Source organism: Scomber japonicus, chromosome 17, assembly GCF_027409825.1.
Source record: "Scomber japonicus isolate fScoJap1 chromosome 17, fScoJap1.pri, whole genome shotgun sequence".
Lineage (NCBI taxonomy): Eukaryota > Metazoa > Chordata > Actinopteri > Scombriformes > Scombridae > Scomber > Scomber japonicus.
Window position 1 is genome coordinate 5,338,660 of NC_070594.1, and position 7,500 is coordinate 5,346,159.

At 41.0% G+C, this 7,500-nt stretch overlaps 1 protein-coding gene across 1 annotated transcript in view; it reads left to right on the forward strand.

The window, feature by feature from the left end:
* galnt14 (UDP-N-acetyl-alpha-D-galactosamine:polypeptide N-acetylgalactosaminyltransferase 14 (GalNAc-T14)) overlaps nucleotides 1-7,500 on the forward strand; it is a 276,779-nt gene that overhangs the window by 225,142 nt on the left and 44,137 nt on the right. Inside the window, exon 6 of the mRNA XM_053337552.1 lies at nucleotides 884-1,005. Within this exon, the coding sequence (XP_053193527.1) occupies nucleotides 884-1,005 (122 nt within the window). The remainder of the gene's footprint in view (nucleotides 1-883; nucleotides 1,006-7,500) is intronic.

Below are 7,500 nucleotides of genomic sequence, written 5' to 3' on the forward strand. Positions count from 1 at the left end.
GTGGAAAACATGCTGTGTGTAAACTGAGACTGGTTAAAATCTTAAGATCATAAAATCATTATACCTGGGGACACTTACTAATATTAATAATGATAATGATACACTTGATTTAAAGAGCAGCTTTCACATAGTGGATGTAGCTCAAAGTGCTTTACAGAGAAAAATAAAGAATATAATACAATAAAACGACAGCTTATATATAAATAAGATAATACAATTAGACATTTAGTAAGAATAAGTTAAAATGACACAAATTAAAAGCCAGATTAAATAAACATCTCTTATAGCCTGAGGTAGAGTATCCCATCATTTTAGTTATTAATTAAAGAAAGCTGCACTATCTATTTTCTTGTGCCCATAATTATGTGTATTTAAAAACCAAACCCAATAAACTCATTGTTATTGTCATTACTAACACCTGCTGCTACTTCACTGAGTCAACACATCTGCTGTGGAAAACACCTGTTGGCACTTTTTTGGTTGGAAAATGACGAGGAAAGACTGAGGAACGTTACCCAGGAAGTCCCAATCCTTTTACACTCTAAAGATAAAGATAGAGGGGTTGAGTATGGCTCAGCAGGTAGAGCACCCGCCCCATGTGTTGAGGCTATAGTCCTCGTTGCAGGCGACACTGGTTCGAATCCCAAGCCAGGCGGTCCTATCCTGCGTGTCATTCCCCCCTCTCTCTGTCTCCTGTTTCCTGTCTATCTCTACTTTCCTGTCCATTAAAGGCAAAAAAATATACTTTAAAAATAGAGATTCAGACTGGCCTGATGAAGCCTGATGAAGTCTGATGAAGCAGATATGATGAGTGTAAATATAGAAGGTGTGGTGTTGTACCACACATTTTAAAAGCAACCCGCATGTGTGTTTTTTGCTTCAGGTCTGATCAGATCCAGAGTACGAGGGGCCGACGCTGCGAGGGCCGGAGTCCTCACCTTCCTGGACAGCCACTGTGAGGTCAACAAGGACTGGCTGCCCCCCCTCCTGCAGAGGATCAAACAGGTAGACCACCACTACACCACTACACCACCACTCTGCACTCTGCACGCTGTTAAATCCTAATTCATAATCTGCTCACTGCTCACATGTCTAACCTTGAAGAGGGGTGTGTGTGTGTGTGTGTGTGTGTGTGTGTGTGTGTGTGTGTGTGTGTGTGTGTGTGTGTGTGTGAATGAGTTCATGAGTGTCAGTAACTTCAGCAAGCAAGGCCACTTCAACAATATCGAGCACTTTACTGCACTACAAAAGAGTGTGTGTGTGTGTGTGTGTGTGTGTGTGTGTGTGTGTGTGTGTGTGTGTGCGTGTGCGTGTGCGTGTGTGTCTGTGTGCGTGTGTGTGTGTGTGTGTGTGTGTGCGTGTGTGACGACTCCAGTGGACAAAAAAGCACCACGGGAGAAAATGACTGTCGCTGTGATTGCCTCTCATTAAGAAATAAGTGCTGCACTCTCTTCTCCCACTTGCCTTATGTTTGTCTCTCCTCTTCCTCTCCTCTCCTCCTCCTCCTCTTCCTCCCCTCTTCATCCTCCTCCTCCTTTCCTCATGTCACTTTTTACCACTTGTCACTTTGTCCTCCCTTTTTCTCACCTTGTCTCACTTTATCACTCCCCCCCCTTCCTCCTCTCCTGACCTCCCTTCCTTTCCCTCTCCACACCTCCTCCTCCTCCTCATCATCATCATCATCATCATCATCATCATCATCATCATCATCCTCTTCTCCTCTTTCCTGTCATACCACCTTTTTTATCTCTCATGTCATCCATTTTTTTTCTCCCCTATCGTTTTCTGTCACCCTTTCACCCTTTCACCTCTTTCCTTATTATCTCTCCTTCTCTCCTTTGTCCTCTCCTTCATTTTTACCATCACCTCATCTGACTCCTCTCCTTTCTTTTTGCTGTCTTCACACCTGTCTCTCCTTTCTTCTTCTTCTACCCATCTTTTCTCACCTCCTTTACCCTGTACCTCTTCTCCTTTGTCACTTTTGACTCCTGTCCTCTCCACTTCACTCTCCTCTGCTTCCATCACCTCTCTTCTTTCCTTCTTTTGTGTTTTTCTCACACCTCCCCTTGTCTCCTCTCATCTTCCTCAACCTCTCCCCATACCTCCTCTCTTTTACCCCCCCTCCCGCTCCCCAACTCCTCCTTTTCCTCACTCGTCCCTCTTTTCTCCAATGCATCAAGTCAACAGTTGTTTTTTGCTGATATTAAAGACCTTTGATCTCCGTCTATAGAGCAGCGATCAATAAATAAAACCACTGTGGAGCCTGATCTGTTTCTGCCTCAATACCCAGCATCATCCATATTCATACTCACGGTCTGAGAGTGTGTGTGTGTGTCTCTGTGTGTGTGTGTGTGTGTGTGTGTGTGTGTGTGTGTGTGTGTGTGTGTGTGTGTGAGAGAGAGAGAGACAGAGAGAGAGAGAGAGCCATCCATCACTGTCTGTCCAGTCACTTTATAGTCATATATTTAGATTTAAATGTATGAGTTATTGATCCAGGTAAACACACACACACACACACACACACACACACACACACACACACACACACACACACACACACACAGGCAGAAGTGGAGAGCGCTCTGAAGTTCTATTCAGCTCAGAATAATTGTCTGTCTGGTTGATATAGAGAGCTCAAGCTTCCAGGTTCAGCTGCTGTTCCACTCACTTTCACAGCCGCATACATTCTCTCATATCAGGCTTTAAAACTTTATACTTGTGTCTTGGGGCACTTTGACATTTCGGCAAATAAATAGACTATTTTTTTTGACAGTTCTCGTGAGGCTCTGACAGCAACCTCTGTAGCTAAGAGTTGTTAACAAACTGACTGGTGTTTCATTCATGGCAGATAATAACTGCAGTGTGTGTGTTTTATTATCAGAGAAGTGATTCAATCAGCTTTCTAATAACAGTTTTGCAAACGTAGATTCAAGATTCAAGAAGTTTATTATTTAGTCATATGCGTAGTAAAAACACAGAGGTTCAGACAATGCAATGAAATTCTTACTTTTCTACTCTCCCTTACACACAACAGTAAAACACTCAACAAACACATGCACACAAACACCTGATCGCCACAATAAAACAATGGCGTTGTATGTTTCTGCAAAATCACACATTGATCACATTTTAAGCTTTTTGAATTTTGTCATTTAACACTAAATTAAATGAGTAATGATGTTTCATGGTGTGTGGTTAAGGGTCTGGTTAGATTTAGGCATAAGAAACATTTGGTTAGAGTTAGGGGAACTGTATGGTTTTGTTTTGAAATGATGTCCTGACATCTTGTTAAAAACTATTGGTTTTGGGGTTCGGGTTGAAATAAGAAGCAAGCAGTACTCTCTGCTGCTTTCTTCTGTCTAACTAAAGCTCTAACAATCCACCTGACTCATCCTTGAAGAGAGTCAGCTCTTATAGATCTGAACTACATCAGTTTCTCTGTATTGCGTATTGTTGAAACACAGAGATTTGTGGTTTTCAGAAACGTACGGAGTCTACTTTTGATGTCATACACAAGAGATGATGGTAGTCGGGATTTTGATGTTGCATTGTCGGATAAATAAGTCACAACTAAAGAATCAGAGAGGACTAAAACACTTGGATGCCCTGGTGATGGAGTAGTTAGAGTGTGGGTTCATATCCAGCCAGGAACCTTTGCTGTAGGTCATTCCTCTCTCTCTCTCTCTCTCTCTCTCTCTCTCTCTCTCTCTCTCTCTCTCTCTCTCTCTCTCTCTCTCTCTCTCTCTCTCTCTCTCTCTCTCTCTCTCTCTCTCTCTCTCTCTCTCTCTCTCTCTCTCTCTCTCTCTTTCTCTGTCTGTCTCTCTCTCTCTCTCTCTGTCTGTCTCTCTCTCTTTCTCTGTCTGTCTCTCTCTCTCTCTCTCTCTCTCGCTCTCTCTCTCTCTCTCCCTCTGTTTCCTGTCAGCCTCTCTGCCAGCTACTGACTAAAAAATGACAAAAAAAGCCCAAAAATAAACCCTTAAAAAAAAGAGAGAGAACTAAAAACAAACCCAATGAATAAGTAATAATATGAAGAATGGTGAATAACTTCAGGTGTGTGCCCAGTGTGTGATGACTCTTCTCCAGGTTGTGTGGGTAGGTGAGTAAGAAAGTGATATGTTTCATGTTTTAACTCTGATACAGGAGGAATATTTAGCCTGAGTAGCAAAGCAGCCAGAGCCTAACAAGGAAAAGTGTGCCAAGAAAGCAGACTAATGAAGGTTAGCCCAGGAGGTTTTGCCCAGAGAGCTTCCAGGAGCCAAACACAACAAACACTGACACTGCTTTTCTAAGAATGAAAAAGGCAGAAGATAAAAAGGCAGTGAAAACTGTGCTTTTATTGGAATGGTGGATTCAGGTTTCATATGTTAGCAGCAGTCTTTGATCAGTGTCTTTACAAAACTACAAAAAGACTGAAGGCAAAATCAAGACAGCAGAGTTATATACTGTCTGTTCAATCTGAAAATATTACATCTCAGCAGTTTCAAACCTTCAAATAGCTCTTCTGTTAACTTCTGTGTTCTTGTGTAGCATTTAGGACAGAAGATGAAAGTATACTCTTGTAGATTCCTTATTTTTTAATATTATATCTCTATCGTACTGCGTATTATTCAAGAATGTAATATGAGTAGTCGTAATCCAGTAACGATGCAGGACAGATGCATGAAGGATGGTGATGATACAGGATGTTTGGGGTCAGTTTCCTCTCGGCTCGCTCATTAAATGTTCTCATTCCAAATGTTCAAATCAGGTGGAAGAAAAAAAAAAAAAAAGAAAAAAAGAGGAAATGGCTGAAATTAAGAAACAGCTCCCCAGCGATTTGAAAATAACGCTCATCCAATTACAACAGTAATGTCGCAAATGCTTCACCCAGAGTGCTGCACAGTGTCATTACCCTAACAGCTATTAAAGCAGACGCAGTGCTTTGTAATGTAGCTGGAGCTGTAGGGATGCAGCCTGCGTCCCCTTGCACTGACCCTGCAGCTAATGGTCCAGAACCGCTCCACCTGCTCTGTAATATCACTGGCTGAAGACGCATCCAGCCGTTTGACCAAACTAATAGAGGGACACTCCATGATTTAACAGGGAGTCCAAGTCTGTGTGTGTGTGTGTGTGTGTGTTGTACTTTTATCCTTGTAAAGAGCAAATGGTGCCATCAAGATAGAAATATGAGTCAAATCAAGTGCTGATATTTTGCCAGTTTGCAGTTTTACAAGGGTTTAAGACTCAGTTTAAGGTTTAACGGAGGGACTTACTGAGCCACATCTTCTCACCTTATGGATGATTAAACAGGAGCGAGTGATATACTGACAAAAGAATAATATAACCTCTAACATTTTTATTGTGTTCATTTTGTCCGATGTGTAAGTTAACGACTTTTTGTTTTCAATAAACAGTCGTAAAGTAAAAAGGAGCAATTTCAGACGCAGCTGGTTCCCAAAATAAAAATCCCATAAATTTTTCCCCTAGACGACGTTACGTGACTCACTGTTTGAGCATTTATATGATTTGGATCAATATGAAACTCTCCTGGTTAAAACATGGACATCTCCCTCAGAAAATACCTTTAGCAAAAAGTCAAAGTACAAGACTGTTTACGTACAAATTTGAGGGTAGAAGTTAAATACGACTCCCAATTTGCATTTCAGCACAAAACAGCCAATCAGTTTCTTAAAATTTGGTCACATGCATCGTTAAGGGGGGGCGAATGCTACATATCACAGTGTTGAGAAAACTGTTTTTACAATGTACAGAATGAATCAGTTCACCTTAAACTTCATAAATGTAGAATTTAAAGCAGAGCTGTTGTATTGGATTGAATTAGATTGCACAGATGTACCTAATGAAGTGGCCGGTGACTGTATAACACCAATAAGACAAAAGCAAAAATAAAAGGAGTAAAAATTAAGGAGCAAAACTAAAGCACTCAAAACCAAACAGATCATTGATATCAGATGTTTCTACTAACTAAAACTACCTGGTTAATGTTAGGCTCATTGAACATCCAGACAGCCTACTCCAACTCACTGGAAGTCATTTACAGTAACAGCTAAATGTCTAAAGGACTCAAAAACACTGATATTGTTTTTTTTTCTTCTTCTTCTATTATTTCACATTTTCCTTGAGGCCAGAGAAAACAGCTCGGGGTGAGTCGAGAGTCACGTCAAAGGATATGATTTGTGACATGATGATGAAAGCTTCTCTAGTTAAATGAAGAGTTTGATTCAACCTGATTCCCTCCACTGAGATGGAAAAAAATAAGGGACAAAGTGGCTAAAATAGGGTTTCTTTTGTTTGTTTGTTGTTGTTTTTTTTGAGTTAATAGATCATCTCAATGTGGTTTGACATTACAACCCCCCCCCCCCCCCCCCGGTCAGGATGTTAGGTTTCTGACATTAGGTAATGTTGGCAATGTTGTATAAATAAGAAATACAGAATGAGGAGAAAACACTTCCACAACCAGAAGCTCCTCCTACTCCACAACTCTATGTGAAGTCAGTTCTCATTGTGTGAATCTCTAAAACTAATAAATAGAAAGACCCAAACAACCTCTCCAAACATGTCAACATCCTGTGTGTTTATGTGCATTCAATCTCTCGTTTTATTCCTTTTTGTGCTCATTCCTCCTTTCATTTGGAAGAGTTTTCCAGCATTTCTTATTTTACTGTGGCTCAACAGTCGGACATTAAGGCCATTAAAGTGAATAAAATGGAATTGAATGGAAGTGAACAGAGGTAGAGGTCACTCTCACCTCACTAAATGTGCTGCGTGCATGATCGGTGCTGAATGACTGAAACTCCTTTTAATGTGGTGTAATATAACGACCTTGGAATATATAGTCTCTTTCACACACACGTGCACACACACTGGACTGAAAATCTCATTTATTGCAAAGGAATTTGATGATCTACTCACAGGAACACATTCGGTTGGTCCTTTTTGTCTTTTTTCCTTTCCTTTATTTCTCTTTCTCTTTGCGGTATTTTGTCCTTTTCTGCTCTTTTTTTGTCATTTTTTTCAACTTTGCTACACAGCTCTAACCATAGACTGTATAAAAGAATTGGACGTAACATCCGTGACGTCACCCATTGGTTTGTGGACTGCTGCTCAGAAGCCAATAGTTTCTAATCTAGGCAGCGCCATCTTGAAAATTTCAGGTGCATGCTGGGAAAAATAAAAACACGGATTCTACTTATATGGGCCTGAGGCGGGGCCATGGGCGGAGCGGGGAGGTTGCTATGGTTGCGAGGGCTGGATCTCGAGGACATTGGTCAATCAACCTGTCAATCAGGACGTAGCCACGCCCTAATGCATACCCTGCTTTATCGTCACATATAAAATCAGGGAGGCCAAAATGTCCCAAATGAACATCATACTGCATTGAAGAAGGCTTTAAACTAGCGATTGAGACCATAAACACATTTTGAAAACGTTTACTGAGGTTAGAAATCAAGTGAGAAGTTGGTGAATTCTCCATTGACTTGTATAGAGACGGTCTCCCCC